General features: G+C 35.6%; 1 protein-coding gene across 2 annotated transcripts in view; it reads left to right on the top strand.

The window, feature by feature from the left end:
• AFG1L (AFG1 like ATPase) overlaps window positions 1-16,288 on the top strand; it is a 69,602-nt gene that overhangs the window by 14,956 nt on the left and 38,358 nt on the right. For both annotated transcript variants that reach the window (XM_086608129.1, XM_086608128.1), the window contains 5 exons: window positions 5,138-5,189; window positions 5,808-5,909; window positions 7,267-7,397; window positions 11,855-11,954; window positions 14,863-14,921. In XM_086608129.1, the coding sequence (XP_086464255.1) occupies window positions 5,138-5,189; window positions 5,808-5,909; window positions 7,267-7,397; window positions 11,855-11,954; window positions 14,863-14,921 (444 nt within the window). The remainder of the gene's footprint in view (window positions 1-5,137; window positions 5,190-5,807; window positions 5,910-7,266; window positions 7,398-11,854; window positions 11,955-14,862; window positions 14,922-16,288) is intronic.

The raw sequence follows: 16,288 nt of genomic DNA, 5'->3' as shown, positions 1-16,288 counted from the left end.
GGGCTACAAGCCACGCTGCTGTGGCCATCTCCAGTCAAGTGGCAGCTGCCCAGCACGGGCCAGACCCCCCACCTCCTCGCTCTCTCCGCTGCAGGTCTCGCATGACGCAGGTTTCTTTGTCCCTTCTTGAATACGTCTTTTGCAGAGGTGCTGGTTGGCTCGACCCTGGCCAGAGGGGAGGTGGGTCCAATCTGGCCAGAGACAGGTCCAGCTTCTGGAGCCGGGGAAGCTTCTCGCAGCTCCTCTCAGGGGCTATCCCTGTAGACCCTCCCCTGCTACCAAAACCCCACCACACAAACTCAATGTAATATGCTAGGAAGTAAAAGATAAACCTCATGCCGTAGATGTTCCGTTGTTTTTACGATAAAACGGTTGGCATTGGTTTTGCTTAATGTTTTGTACTTCATGGGTTTTCATAGATGTAAGTGAAACACATTGATGTATTTTGAATTACTTAAGGACTTCTTGGAAATAAGGCAAATGCTTTAATCAGCTACACATAGTAGTCTGTAGATTGACTTTCTGCTTTTTCGGGAGGTTTCTAGCAACTTGACTAACCTACTTTTAATATGAAATCTCCTGCATTGAAAATAATCTACTGGCAGTTTTTTAGAAATAAAAAATAGTGGTCCTTGGCATTTCAAGCATGCTTGTTTTTCCTGGCCCTGTCATTGAAGAGAATGTGATTGAGAGGTTGCAGTGAGGAAAAGGGGTAGGGAAGAGGGAGACAGAGAAGCCTGTCTCTCTCAGCCTGTTCTGTAGTCTGATATTCCTTATTTTTTTGCCTTATTTCTTCTGTGATAGAATTGCAGAAGACTCTTCTAAAATAACGGTTATTCTAGAAATAGAAACTTTTTGCACTTCTGAACCATTACAGGAATTGTCTGCTTTGTTTTTAGTTTTGTTCTTTATTTGTCGCTTTTCATCTAAGCAGTTTTATTCACTAAAAGTAGGGTAGAAGTGGGATTAGGGAACAAATATTTGTATCCGATACAACAGAAGCGTTTCAGTGTTTATCCAAGAGACTTGCATTACCTCACAGGCCAAAGCTTTCTGAAATCAGTAGTCTGGGGTAGCAGGGGGAGTGGAACACGCAACACCAGCCATTTCCTTTATAGTAATAAAACTCCGTATTTTTTATTATGTAGTTTTTTGGGTCATCAGCTTAGAATGGATTTGAGGGGAAGAAACAATTACCTTTACTGCAAACTAAGTAGGCTTCTGTTTTTCAAAATTATTACTCAAATTTGAACAATGACTTTGATCTTCGACTTGGTGAAAGCATGGCCTTGTATGTTGAGATATTTTGAGATCCTCTGAATTGAAGTTCAAGGCCATAACAGTTTGCATAGATGTTTCAGATCTCTAGCTTTTCAAAATAATACCAATTGGGACATCTTAAGAGTTGTTGAGTTGCTGTACTAATGACTTGAAATAAGCTCAATTATAAGTGAAGTCATGTGTTGAAAAGAGGTATGAACAATAGTAAACACTATTCAAGACCTTGAAAATGTCTTCAGTTACAACAGCAACCAAAAAGGAGGGCCTGAAAGAGTGGGAGAAAGAGGTAGTTTTGTTAGTGCTTAAAAAAAAAATATCTGCTGTGTGGAGACGTGTCTCTCAAGTTTTGTGTATTTTAATTAACTGTCTTAGTATTGACATGTATTTTTCACTTAAAGGCTTTTCAAATCGAAGTGTAAATATTCTCAGGAAATAAGTTGCTTTCTCCCGGTGTCTGAGGTAGGGAGCATTGGAGAAGGTGGGAAGATGTTGCACATTATTAAAGATATTTAAGAAAGAATAGGAAGTTGTCAGGATGAAGGAGAGGTTTTGACCTTACATGAAGTATGATACTGATTGATTAAAGTGAAGTTTAAACAAAACAGAAAAATCTGATGCGTTAGAATCAAAGCAAGACATGTAGTTTTGAAACAGAAATATGTAAAACGTTTTGATAGTAGAGAATTCTGTAAATCTGGGGACACCGTGTGTGTTGTCTTGTGGAATTGTAAATATTTTAGCATATGAATGATTTTCAAAGAGAAGTGTAAGTCTGCTGTAGCGTGTCCTGATGATAATGAAACTTGGTGAAGCACTTGAGTTATGCTTTCTTAGATTATTGCAAAGAATGTTTTGGGAATTAAGAAACTTGGAGGACTCAAGGGATTTGACACATTTGTGATGGTGTTGTCATTTGAAAGCATGTGGTGAGCATTCAAAACATACATCTAAGGATTTCAAAATTCTCCCCTTCAAACACAAATTTTGTGCATCCCTTAATATCTTTGGTTTTGTACATTTTTAAATAATTAGCTTTAATGTCCTTAAATCCTGTCATTGTTGCGAAAACAAATTTATTGTCAACCAATTGAACATTATTATACTGAGACCCCAAATACACCTCAGGATAATACAGAAGTGAGGAGCAAGGAGAAGCTCATTCATTTAGTTTGTCTTCCTACATCTCCCACTTTTCTCCCTTCTTTCCCTGATGTAAACAAGACTACCCTTATTTTAGAGTAACTAGAGGATCTTCTGCATTAGGTCTCCCCCTTCCTTCTTTCAGAGTGTGTGTTTCACTAGAACCAAGATCAGTCTTCTGCTTTCTTTGTCTCCACGTACCACTGACTTTTTGACTGATTGCCGTACTCTTAAGTTGAACCAGCAGCATTGGTTGGACTTTATGAGCAATCCTGGTGGAAGTTACTCTTTTTCTTACGCAACTTCCAGGCTTCAGAAGATGCACGAGAATAATAATAATAAAAAAAAATCAATTTTATGATCATGCAGAATAGCTTCAGACCAGTAGGATGTCTGAGTTTCAGTATTAAAAGTCCACTGATTGAGTTTACTTTTTTAAAATAAAGTACGTGTTTAAAAAAAAGCAACCCAAGAATGTAAAAATAAATTTTTAGTATTATACAATACCTGACAGGATTGAGGAAATGAGTATCCTAAAAATGTCAGTAGTGTCACTTCTGGCAGAAGTATACGTAAAAAATTTCCTCCAGACTTCTTTAATTGCTCAAAGACGATTAGAGTTTTTCTGGCATTTGATTTGCTTTTAGAGATGATCAGCTTTAGGAAATGTGTTTCGATCTGACACAGTATCTATCCATTTTTTTTTCCTAGCAATTAGATATCACTCAAAAATTACTGTCTTCACGAGAAACCTAATTCCAATTTTTTAAATCAATCAGAAGTTGATTTAGACCTCTATGGAGCCCAAACCATTGTATTGTTTCCTTTAGCCAAAACCCCATATTTTCTGTAACATGTTTTCTAGAAATGGTAAGTACTGGAGTGAGAATAAAATATGCGTAAAAAGATAAACTTCAAGATGATTAAATGTAATTAATAAAATGGTATAAAAATGTAGGCTTTAGTACTTGTTCTGGTTAAATAACCTTTACAAAGACAGGTAAAGCGCTGATCTGAACAGTGGTTTGTTTTTTTAGCTTTGTGTCATTCCTTATGAAACTGCAAGTTACATTAATACAGCCTTTGTATGTAAAAAATTTAATGTGACAGTCTTGTATCTTGTTAAAATGACTGTTGTAAATCTCAAATTAAAAATAAAAAAATTCTTATGAAAGTCTCCTGGATTTTTTTCCATTTCTCCTTTCTTCGCTGTGTAACTTTAGACATCAGTAGTTTTAACGAGTGCAAGCTCTTAAAAACTGAAGAATGTTCATCCATGAAATTGTCTTGCAATGCTTTCAAAGCACTAGCAAATAGTTGCAGCCTTGTCTATTAATGGAACGGTTTCAGAACATCTGAAACCCTGTTCAGCCACAGATTGATGATACGAATTTTTTATTATCCTATTAATATAACTAAATGAAATCTGTAAGTGGGTCTTATGTAAGAGCTATGCTTGCATATTTTCTGAATAAACTGGTACTGTAGACCTGAGACATCGTCTTTCTACCTTTTGGTCATGTATTTTCTTTCATATTTAATTAGTGTTTTGCTACTGACTCCCCCATTTCTTTAACATGGCACTGTATTTTGAAAAGGGCTTTAGATTCAAGTTGTTTAGCAATTACCCAGCTCCAAATGAGACCACAGGGTTGCAATTTTAATTTTCCTCTGTTTTGGCTCAGCTCATAGAACTCTGAAAGTGGAGCACTTTAAAATAACCAAATACTTCTCTGCAGTGTTTTTGTGGATGTCAATTCAGTTTCATAGATTTGATGAGAATTTTGTTAAGATTTCTGTTTTTTTAGAAATTATTTGTTTTTAGAGTTATACTTGGAAGTGGCTGTGCACAATACTGGGGAAGGAGGACTGTTTCAAATTGAAAGTCTTGATGTTATTGCGAGGTTTTCCATAAAAATATATATTTGAGTAAAACAGAATAAACCATCGGCTGTCATAAAATATGTCCTGAATAATATTAAGACATTAAAAATTCTTAAGCAGTATTCATTCAAGATAAACATAAATCTCTTGAGAAAATGATTAATAAAAGGCATACTTTGAAAATAACCTTTTATAGAGATATATACACACAAGTGTGCACATGTATACAGGTACATATTTTTATTGTGACTCCATTAATTTTAATTATTTAAACCAGAGATGATTCTGCATTCAAGATAGAAAGTGGAGAGAAAGGAGACCTACAACACTCACTGTTTCTGCAATGCTCGTTTTCTAAATCTTAATGGTTTATATCTTAAGCAGAGCTGCTTTAATAGGTATATAGTGCATGTATCTATGAATACTACAATACTGCTTAATTTTATATCCTTTTTCCTAGGACTCTTAGTTCAAATGACTTAATGAGGAGAAGGATTTGTTTTGATGATGATGGATTGGGAAACTAAGAATTTTATATGTGTTCTGGTAAAAAGGCATGTGCACTAGGACTGGAGATAGGGATATTTTCACAATGATCTAAAAAACCCCAACAAACGCTTGCACGTATGTTAGGACTCTTTTATAGAATTCGCACAAATAGGACGTTAAGATTGCTTACCAATTCCGAGCTAATGATTTATTCAAGGTTACGCTTCGGTAGCTAGTGCTGCTTTAGTGGTTAAGTGTAGCTACTTTGTTACTTCACCACAGCAATGTTCTTGTTTTTATTTCACCCCATATTCTCATTTGTTCTTTTTCTCTTGATTTGCAGTTGTTTGCGAAAAACAAACCCCCAAAAGGTCTTTATGTCTATGGAGATGTTGGTAAGTTTCAGTTGCATCAATTCCAATGGAATGTTCTCTAAATGTGTGTTTATTCAAATTCTGAAGTGTCTAAAAGCTTTATGTAGCATTATTGCTTTAACTAATTTTCCAGGGTTAGTTTTCTTCCTCCTTGTGATGTTATTTAATACAATTACATTCTGAATTCTGGAAGCTGTTGGATTAGTTTTTTTTTTTCAACATTCCCCACTCACTAATATTTAAGAATGCAATTTAAAAATTTGGGAAGTAATTGGGGGGGGGGGGGTTGGGGAGAATTTATGTGTATTCTAAGTGCAACAATGCAGCATGAAAAAATACTCACTTCTCCAAAGGAAATACTGAGGATATTTTCTGGATGCATAGGGAGCTATTTGTGCAACCGTTGGGCCATCTCTGATGGATAAAAATTTTAAAACAGAAAAGTGAAAATGCAGTGGTTCCAAGTTTTTGAACAGAAAATATAACTGTTCTTCACAAACAGTCCGGTGTTGTACTTACTCTGTGGAAGAGTATAGTTTCATTAGTTCAAAGCTAATGAACAATCATTATTGTAATCATTACATACTGTTCTTAAATTAATTACCTGTTGGGTGGGGTTTTTTTGTTTTTTATTTCAAGGTACAGGAAAGACAATGGTGATGGACATGTTCTATTCTCACTTAGAAGTAGAAAGGAAAAAGAGAGTCCATTTTCATGGCTTCATGCTAGACGTACACCAGAGTAAGTGCAGACACGGGTGTTTACAAGAATTTTGTGAAATATGATATCTATAAAAAAACCCTCTCTCATATTCATATTAATCAGTGTAACTTTATTTAAGTATTTAAGCAAAAAAAGTGAAAAATAGGAGAGAAGTAAAAGGATTTTAGCATTGTCTGTCATGCCAGAATAGATATTCATTGCATATTATTTCTCAAATATCTTTTCTCAAAGATTCTGTATACCTGATTGTCTAGAAAGCTTGGATGTATATTTCAGATTAAATCCTTAACTAAATGTTTTCCAGTTACCAGTTGGCTTACACACAATCTGAAGAAGGCAATTGCTGAAACTGAAACAGTAAAGGTTAAATTCAATCTGCATTTTGAATAAACAATAAGCAAATTAGGTATAAACGCCAAGGAGAATGAGAGCTGTTCTGTTTGGCAAACTTAGTAATACTATCAGTAATTTAGAGGTAAAAATAATAGAAGTAAGTTCATCCTAAGTTTCAGAAAATTTTCTGACAGGGTTAATAAGGCACTTCATTTTGATGGAGATACTGTTTTAGATATTTTAAAATCTGCTTCTGTTTCTAAATTCTATGACCCTAAAATACTATGAAATTGTTAAATAATGCTGTAATTTATAAGTATTGTGACAGCTTTAATCGGTGTAAACAACTGCCACTTTTAGTGCCCTCTTTTTCTATCATCGTCAAGTCACTTGAGATTTTTTGTTTCCATTTTTTGTCATTTGTGCTTAACCTTAACAAAGGTAGATTCTTACTACAGCATCTTTGTTTTCTGAATGTTTGTCTGAAGACAGTACAGTATGGATGTAATAATCTGATTTTGTGCTAGTATTGTCATCTTTAAATTTTAAAATATAACTGTGTTGCTGTGACTGAATTCTTTTAACTAAATGCATTCTAAGTATATCCTCAGAGCATGCAATGCACAGAGCTGTGCCATTGATTTGTAAACACAGTAAGGGTTTTTCATACTCTTTTCATACAGAGAGAAGATGCCAAATTACAAAGTGAAACTGAAACTAAGGCCATGAATTTTAGCAAGATGAAACTTGAATTTATATCAGTTTTGAAAAGATAAAGTATAGGTGCATAGCATTCAAGGGTTCTTTGGTTTTTGTTTTACATGTTTCTAAACAAGAAAATACAAGTCGCAGAATCTGTGAGCTTTTAATAGTTGCCTGGATGTGTTTGAAAACTGTTTTGCCCTCTTGAAATAGGACTAAATTTGAAGCTTTCTTATTTTTACTGGACTGGGTTACTTTTTATTTGGTAGGTAAATAACTTTATTCTCCCTATCTTAGAAAAATAAATAAATATTTGTTCTTTTCTGTTTTATCAACTGAGGAATACATCGCCTTAAGCAGAGCTTACCAAAAAGAAAGGCAGGATTCATGGCCAAATCATATGACCCAATTGCACCAGTAGCAGAGGAAATAAGCGAAGAGGCTGCCCTCTTATGTTTTGATGAATTTCAGGTAAGAAGCCAGAGATTACTCCTTCGCTTCAAAGGAAACTTCATAAAATTACTTTTGATCTTAAATTATGACCCTTGTTACTACTAATACAATATTTGAATCACTGGTCAGTAGTGACCTGAAGAGTACAAGTTATTTCACAGTTTTGAAGATAGTGCTGTGTTTTTTTTTTAAAGGATATAAGATGCAAGTTGCTGGTGTGAGTCCCCTTATAGTGCTTTCATTTACCTCTTTAGTTACTGGTCATACAAAGCGGGTATTAGAGTTTGGTGAGAGGCTCATATGAGTCCTTCAGGGCAGGGACCATCATCCTGTACTGAGCCTATGCGGTGTCCAGGAAAGCAGCCACCTGATACTTGCTTGGCATGCCTGGTCTTTACCGTAGTTCATACAATGCAACAAAATCATCTAGGTGATTACGGACATGGAAATAAAATGTCCAGTTCAACCAAAATTCTTTCCTAGAGTTACTGGATGGAGCCTTTGGCATGGCAGTGCAGGATTATATCAATGTAATGAACATTTTAAGAAACTTTTGTTGAATTAAATGTGAAAATTAAAAATAAACTCATGAAATTATCTTTGCCCAAGCTAACTTGGTTGTTTCATTTGTTTTATACATCTTGCGAGTTTTCTTTTAAGGGCATGTTACAAATTTAAGTGTAGAATTGCTTTATAGAAGTTTTTAGGAGAGAGGCCAGAGGTGTTTGGCGGCTCTCATCAGCTGAGGGTTTTTTAATTCAGAGATAAAATGCAGAGCAAGATGACAGATCTGTGTTAGCTCTCAAATCACCAATAGTAAAAGAATTATCTATTAACTGTAAGTTGTCTGTTATGCTCTTAAATTAATACATTATTGAAATGGATAGAGCAATTTATATCTCTCAGCTATTATTTTACCAGCCTGCGCACCCAAGAAAAAAACAGTTTATGATCAGCTCTCGTGAAGGGGATTTTTGTTAGCTGTAAAGTAGTAGATGTTCTTGGTTTAAGTTTCTCTTGCATTTTTCAGCAAAGGGTAGTCCTTTGGTCTATGGTTTCAGAATGTGTGGGGTCATTGTAATTGCTGCTGTTCATTTAAATTGTGCTTTATCTAGTGAATGTGAATGCTGGGCTTCCAAAACTTGCAGTACAAAATCTGAATACAGAGGCAGTTGTATTTACACTGTGAAGGAATGGGAAGGTTTGGAGAGGGCAGGGAGGAGTGTTAACTGTCATGACATCAAACGCTCAGATGGTCAAGAGGCATCTTTGCTGTACCATGTATTAATGTAAATACCAGCTTTTCTGTATAAATGCCCACCACTCGCATATCCTGGCGTTGCTGTGTTTCCAGACTGTCATACTTCCACATTTTAAAGGGAGGAACTCTGGTATTTTTCGTTTCCGAATTGATTGCCTGCTCCCCCTGCTGACTTGCTTGAGGTGCATCAGTCACCTCAGTTGGGAAAATCACCTGGTTTTATCGGTGGATCACAGTTGGGAAAGTAATACAAGAACTATACTTTAAAATGTATTTCTAAGACTTCGCATTCTTATGTGGACTTTAAAAATCTTCTGTTCTTGTTCTGGGTGTACCAGTGTTCGAAATTCACTTGTTCTGAGTGTACTGATGTTCTAAATTCACAGATTTCTGAACAGCTGGATTTCTTGACTGATTTTCTGTAGCATGGAACGCTACGCAGGCTTTGCCTACTGAAAAGGAATCCCAGCTTTCTGAAGTTTTGCAGAAGGCACGGAATTTGGGATAAGAAACCCTCTGCTTAGATAGTCGTAAAGTAGTGCAGTAGCTGGAAGGGCAGCTCACACGGTGACATACTAACATTGATAATAAGGAGCCATATCTAATTCAGGATGTTCGTAGCTTATTTCCCCAGTGGAGATAATAGCTAGATTTCACTGCAGTCTGATTCACTCATATTTAAAGAATTGCTAGATTAAAATGAAACTGAAAAGAGCTGGAGACTTGGAACATATACTGCAATGACATGCGGACAAAGCTACTGTCTGTTTCGACAGATGGAAAGTCAAGGTGGGTCTGTACTACTTTGGCAAAATACTTGTGTGCAGAGAAAACATCAGAAAACTATTGATATTTGCTTTAAACACTTCAGGTTACTTTCAAATACCTTTGGAAAAAAGGAGTATAAGCTGAATTTATTTATTTATCTTAAGATTGGACAAATAGACAAGTGATACTGTAACAGGGACAGCAAAAAGTATTGTTAATGCTCATAATTTGGAGGAAACCAAATGCAGAACTTCAAGACAAAAGCATTGCTGAGGTTGCACATTCCTCTGACAGTGAACTAAAGCAGAACAGAAGTACTCTGAAGTAAATCTTCTTGCAAAGTCTAGACAACTGTCAAACAAGTGGAGAGTTGACTTGTGTGGAAAAATATTTCTGTACTTTAAAAGTAGTTTTGTGCGTTCCAAATATTGTCTTATTAAAAAAAAAAATAATTGCTATGTATGTCTTAAATATTTCTTTTGGCAAATACTGTGTGGTAGCCAGTACCTTAGTGACAGCACTAAACTTCTGAGTTTGTCCATTCTGAAGCAGGTTTTTTGTCAGCGTTTACCTGAGCCACAGGCTCTCAGTTTATAAAAGCATTGCTACTTCTTACTGATCTTTGTCATACGGTTTAGTGTAAATATTAAAATCTTTTTTTTTTTAATCACAAAAGTCTTCTAAAAATGTGTCCTCGTGTTGAAGAAAACCCCCTAGAATTAAGCCATTTGTAATTGTAATTTTGATGTTTCAGAACACAGAGGTTGGCCAATAAAAAGAGGCTAGTTATTGTTTAGCAATTGAATAACTATACACAGGTAATTAGAAGCTCTAATTTTGGCATGTGACTGTAACCTATGTTAGTATTGCCCATGAAAACAGAATCCCTACTTCTTGGTAAGCTGGAACAGTGTTTGTCTCTGTATATACCATTGGTACCGCTTGGACTTAAAGCAAACTACAATTTAGGGAGTTTTTACTAACCCGTATGCTATTAATAAAAATTAGGCTCTTATTTTTGTGCTAATACTAATTACTGATAATACATGCTTATGTTTGTCATTCATTACGTGGAACTGTACCAATCAGTGGATGACTGAGTCTCAGGCACTTACACATGTAAATTAACTATTAGTCTAGTGGTTTGTGTTTTTTTTTGTTGTTTTGTTTTATGTAAGTCATAATGGAAAGCTGCACTAGCTCATAAAAATCTTTTCTCTTAAATGCTAATGAAATTTCTCCATTCTCTCCATTAGCAGGCTCTCCTTATTGGTAACCTTTGCTTTTGTTCCCTGTTGCAATGAATGCTGGATACAGTAAAAAACGAGAAATGACAATGCTTTAGTTACTGTCTTCTACCTGCTTTACCTTGTAGAAATTTTCTCTTTCCCAAGCTGCACTAGATAAAAAGTGGTCATATTTGCATCCCAGTTCTCAAAATGGCTCTTGCTTTCTGATAGAACTTTTAAGAGTTATTTTTTGTGCAACAGAGTTGAAAACGTCAGAATTCTGCATCAGATAACATTACTTATTTATTTTTATATTTATAATTATTAATATTTATTATTACTTTTTTTCATTTGTACACAGTGGTTACTATTTTGCATTCCTCTTATCTCTTGGTACTGTAAAGCAAGTTAATTAAGCTAAACTTAGATATTTAAAGAAATTTTACTTTATGGCTTATTTTTTAGTCTCTACACACACCCACACCCCCCCCCACACACCCGCCCTTCACTTGTCCCACCCATTTTTATTTTTTTGTTAGTGTTTTGTGCCTGAAGGTTAGAAGAGGCTGACTGTGCTGGAAGTGACTGCCGTGCCTTTTGATTATTCATGGACAGTAATAGAAGGCACTTAAAAAGAACAATGAAATTGCTTATTTTTGTGATGGGCCATCTGTTGAATTGTTTTTTGCAACAATCACACAATAGTATCTATGTCATATCATTCTATTTTCAACAGCAGCTGATTATGTATAGTTGGCTACTTGTCTTTATTTCTGAAGTCCCATGACCATTTAAATTCACCTCTGCAAACCTTTGCCTCAAAGGTAATAGAAATGTAAAACAGCTGGTGTATATTTTCTTTCTGTCTTCTGGGTTTTTTTTCATGTTGTTTCTAATTAATCAGACCTTTTAAATGTCTAGGTCTGTTTTCTGTGTCTCCCACCTGTACTTTTATAATAGAAGTTAACGTGGAATCATTTAGCAATTGGTAAAGAAATGGTGGAGTTCGGCAATAAAGAACAGGCAAGTTTTGAAAGACCGTGGTACATTGACTGCTTATTAATTATCCCTTGTATTTTTTTTTCTCACCAAGCAATAATTAGAATCTTTCTCCATGGCTTTCACTAACAAGCATTTTTCCTAGCTATAAAGCCACTTGCAGATCTATTGTGGCAGAAGCTGAAAGCAAGATAAAACAAATGTGTTGTCTTCTACAGGTCACTGACATTGCTGATGCCATGATTCTGAAGCAGCTTTTTGAAAATCTGTTCCAAAACGGGGTTGTCGTTGTGGCAACATCTAACAGGCCGCCAGAAGGTAAAAACAAACATGCTATTAGTATTATCCAACTGCAATGAATCTCAGTATCTTACAAAACAATCGGATTAAAATCATATAGTATTTAATACTAATAAACTCTCTAGTCTTTAAGAATCTGAGATACTTCAATTTGTCCTGTTTTTTTTGTGTTCTTAAGGAAGAAAGTTTTTTTACTTAGTCTTAGTCCTCTCAAACTCAAGGTGTTTCTCCACCCACCTCCAGCCAAATCTGACCTCTACTTTATCCAAACCAATAAGAGGGTGTTTGGCGACAGGGGAGTAGAGGAAGACTGGTTTATATGTATATATTCCAGGATAGGAAAAGGTTGTATTCTGCAGAAGACAGGGGAAATGAAAGTACATTCCTTCCTGGTTTCTAACTCAGAAACTTGCAGACTTAATCCACCAGCTCAAAGGAGAACCCCTTCTCAAGATGCTATTCTCACAGCCTGGTTTGAGGGCACTGGTTGGGAGTTATTTAGATGGAGAGTTGTTTCCATTTGTAACTATTTTTACATAGAGAGTGACTAGCTAGGTAGATCCTTCTACAGAGTCCCCAGATCTGTATAGGTTTTAACTAAGCAGTAATTGTAATTTTTTTGTAGAGAAGAAGAATGTTTGTTACAGTGTTATATTAGCAGTTAGCATAATGTGTGCTTCCTATGCAACTTTTATGACAGTTCATATTGATTAATTTCAAATGTTTGCAAAAAATACTGAAGAATTAGATTAACTGTAACTACTGGTTAATTTTTCTACCCAAATTAATCAAGTAAAAGAGAATCACTAAAGATATAAAATGCACTTCTTTTTTTAAGACGAGAGAGAGAGAAGAAACCACTCAAATGTTTTTACTAGAGGGGGAAATAATTTCCTGTTAGTTTATTTTCCTTGTTTGAACAAACAAGATGAAATCATATCTACTGTATTTGGGTTAGCTACAGATAAACTGCACGCTAGTGCCTCACTCAGATGGCAACCATCCTTGGTTTCTTTGAGGCACTACTCTTTAGGAGAGATTTTTATTGTAGCTTGGGGATTGTATCCCACATCTTAAAATGAGATGTCGATTTGTGACCATTATTGTCGTGTGGGTTTTTTTTTTTTAGTACATCATAAGTCACTGTGTCAACCTGAAAGACAACCACTTGTACTAGCTACCCAACAGAGAACGTCAAGAACGGCGTCTCGAGCTATGTCGCGGTCTAGACATTGGTCAAAGCCTGTCTCTTTTGCCTTCTCCCTACTTTGTGCTTACGGTGTGTGTCTGGAATCTTCCCATGGGAAGGAGAGTTGGGTTAGTGTAGTATGCCACATCAAGGTTTTAGACTGAATTGAGAGATTCATTTCTTGTGGTTACAGAAGGGGAAAGTGGGTTTTTCATTACAGAACAGATGTACTCAGCTGCTGCCAGTTAGTGGTACACTTAACCGTGTTAAACTTCTGCCCCAGGGGAATGTGAAGGGAAATACTCAGGTGCAGTTTTGAGGAATTCTGGCTTCATTTCTCCACCAAAATTACTGTTTATTTTTCTCATCCTCAGAGAACAGAGACATAATAGACAACTCACAGCCTTATTAACTAGAAGAGCTAACAGAAGTAGCTGTCTTATAGTACTGTTAAATGTTCACTGATTTTTGCGAGTAAATATGCAATTGGTTGCTGTTTTAGCAAGCGTATAGCTGCTGTGATTTGGAGAGTTATGAATGAGAATGACACATGGCTTCATACACTTTGTTAGTAATTAGAGTGTGGAATCACCTTCACTGATAATTTTCCAAAATATTTCTGTGTACGTATCTAGTTTTTTTTAAAACCATTTTGTAGGTGTCCTATTGATTTCTCATGCAGTGTATCCTCTGTCCACCATGAGATGTTGGCAGAGCATAAAAGTTGCAGCCTAGTTATGACCTTCAGGCATTACAGGGAATATAGGTGGTTTTAATAACCTGGCATGGTCTTCACGGGGAGTTTTGGTGACATCTTCTCCAAGTGTCTGTATTTTATTCTTGTTGTCAGTCATAGGTGCTGTACTGCCTTTTTATAAAGCATCCTAATATTAATGAAAAAAAGCAGCCCACCGTACAGTTTAAGTTGATAGCATTTCAATGAACAAATCATTCTGTTATGAACATGTTGGGCAGTTGGATAGTTTTCAGAGAAAAGAACTCTATGCTGTATAAAATACAGAGATAAAGAAAGATATAAAATGCTGCTTTGTAGTTTAATTTTATAATTCGTCTTTTCTTTGAGTGCAAATTTGCATTTTGTTTCATAACATTCACTTTTTTTTTAAATTCAGTTGTATTTTTAGCAACTTTGCATAAGTTTGTATTTTCATTTAATTTTCTTTTTTTTTCTTTTGCCTTAGGGCTGACCTTTTTTTTTTTTACTTTGGAAAGGGGAGTGTAACTGATAAAATAGCTAGAAGATAAAGTGTATCACAGTACACTGAATAAGAATGATACTAGCTTTGTAAACTCAAATAGCTTATTTTTAGTTTACATTGGGTTTTTGCCCTCTGCCAAGTACTTGGGGCTTAGCAGTTGCATAGTTTTGGCCTTATAATCATACCAATGTGTGTATTACAAATCCTTTTTTATATCCTGACTTGAAAACAGATGCTGTTCTTATTTCTTCTGCTAAAATCAATTATATGTCATTAGAGATTTAAGTCATCTTTCACTCCCTGCCTTTTTCAGACTTTCTCAGCATGTTCCTTTCTTCCTTAAGAATGTATTGAATTTTCATATAGCAAAAGGAGAGAAATCAATTTCAGCTCTCCTTTTCCACCTTTTGTTCCTCCTCTCTTTAGCAACACCGAGTTTTATTTGCCAGACTAAAAGACAAGCTGACGTTGTTATTAAGACTAAGTAGCAAAATGGTACTGATTTCCTTTCTTTCAGATCTCTATAAAAATGGTCTTCAGAGAGCTAATTTTGTACCATTCATTGCCGTGCTGAAGGTAAGGAGAGTCACTTATTAAATGCTTTTCAATTTTGCCTGCTGTATTAACAAATTAGAGATTTGTACAGAATTGCTTTGATACTAGTTTTTAGATAAGATGCACATGCTTTAACTGTTTGGGGCAAAAATAGTTGAAGATAAAGCAAAAAGGAGCTTTTATTCTCTAGGATAAGCATGTCTTGAAAGACAGACGTTTTTAGTATGGCAAAAAGTTACTTTTTTGACTGAGGTTGCTTAATTTGTTTATTTGGATAGGACTTTCTTACTCTTGTATATATGCCGTGTAATGTAGTATCCCTCTAACAGTTATACTATGTTGTACTTGTGGACATCTTGCCTTTATTAGGTACAAAAACATGGTGCTCCTTTGGCGTAACGAAAGTAGTATTCAATACGTACCCCTCACTTAACTTGTTTCTGGGGAATCTTTCTCTTGTGTAAGTGGTTTTCTGAACGGGTATTTGGGAGGCTTCGTGTAATGTTCAACACGTGGCAGTTTTGAAGCAAGCTTCCTGGAGTCTGCATGTTGTGGTGTGGTGGGCCATAAACTTTATAATTGCTTCATTTAGGTTAAAAAGTGGAGCATCCTTTCTCAACGTGAATAACACAATCAGTGCTTATTTTACTATTTAAAAGAACTTATGTTGAACTCATGCTTTTAAGTTCTGGGCAAGTCACAGGTATTTTTAATTCACAAGCTATGATTGTATTGTGACCATATTGAGAGCTAACATACAGCTCCTGTGTCCTGTTCTGCCTGGATTGATGTGACATGTAAAATGGAAATAACAGCACTTCCCCACCTCACAACAGTATTGCCAGAATAAATACATAAATAATGTTAACTGTATGAATATCTATGATAAAGAAAGGTAAAATAGAGTTTAGGGTAGGTTTGGCTTAGTGAGAAGAAATTTGAAATTGCTGAATAGATACATTGGTAGGATGTTTCTGTTAGGGTGGTCAGCAGCAAAGCAGTTGACAGTGCCTTGGGTTTTCAGTGCGGCATTTTGGAATCATAAGATTGCTTAATTGCCTAAGCACCTTTGAAAATCCCATCTATGTTGACATTTGGGCAATTACCATGTTTCAAAGTTAATACACCATTGACTTGAATGTGGCACTCCTATATATCTCAAAACAGCTGTGTATAAAGTCAGGGAGGTTACCAGTGAAAGTGGTTCTTACCTGGATGGCTTTAGAAAAGTAAGAAATATAAAAATAAATGAACAACCACTTCCGCTTCAAAAAGGGTTTATTCTGTAGCTGAGTGCATTGGATGCAGGAGAGACCCTGATCATAAAGCATTTTCAAGAATAGCAGTAGTTTGATATGCATTTGCTTTTTGAAATGCAGCATCCACAG

This window comes from Tauraco erythrolophus, chromosome 2 (assembly GCF_009769465.1).
Source record: "Tauraco erythrolophus isolate bTauEry1 chromosome 2, bTauEry1.pri, whole genome shotgun sequence".
Classification (NCBI taxonomy): Eukaryota; Metazoa; Chordata; class Aves; order Musophagiformes; family Musophagidae; genus Tauraco; species Tauraco erythrolophus.
Note: the sequence above shows the minus strand (reverse complement) of the source record. Positions and strands in the feature narration are given on the sequence as shown.